General features: G+C 80.9%; 1 protein-coding gene across 1 annotated transcript in view; it reads right to left on the reverse strand.

The window, feature by feature from the left end:
* Positions 1-161, reverse strand: part of PHF13 (PHD finger protein 13) — an 8721-nt gene extending 8560 nt beyond the window's left edge. The window contains exon 1 of the mRNA XM_019511591.1: positions 53-161. Coding sequence (XP_019367136.1) covers positions 53-91 — 39 coding nt within the window. The 5' untranslated portion in view covers positions 92-161. The remainder of the gene's footprint in view (positions 1-52) is intronic.
* Positions 162-257: the final 96 nt, after the last annotated feature.

The following is a 257-nucleotide window of genomic DNA, read 5'->3' on the forward strand; positions in this document are numbered from 1 at the left end:
CGGCCCTGGCCCGGCGGGGCGGGGCAGCGCGGAGAGCGGGGGCCCGGCTCACCTCGGGGGCGAAAGGGGAGGCGCAGGAGTCGGAGTCCATGTCCCGGCACAGCTGCCCGCCAGCGGGGCAGGGGCAAGGCAGGGCGGGTCCGGGTCCGGGGCCTGGCGCGGCGCCGCCGACGAGCCGGGTCCAGCACCGCCCGGCAGAGCCGCCACCCTGGAACCGCACGGTACCGGCGGGAGGAGCGGCGAGCAGAGGGGCGGGG

This window comes from Gavialis gangeticus, unplaced genomic scaffold (genome assembly GCF_001723915.1).
Source record: "Gavialis gangeticus isolate Ggan-Ray unplaced genomic scaffold, GavGan_comp1, whole genome shotgun sequence".
NCBI classification, from domain to species: Eukaryota; Metazoa; Chordata; order Crocodylia; family Gavialidae; genus Gavialis; species Gavialis gangeticus.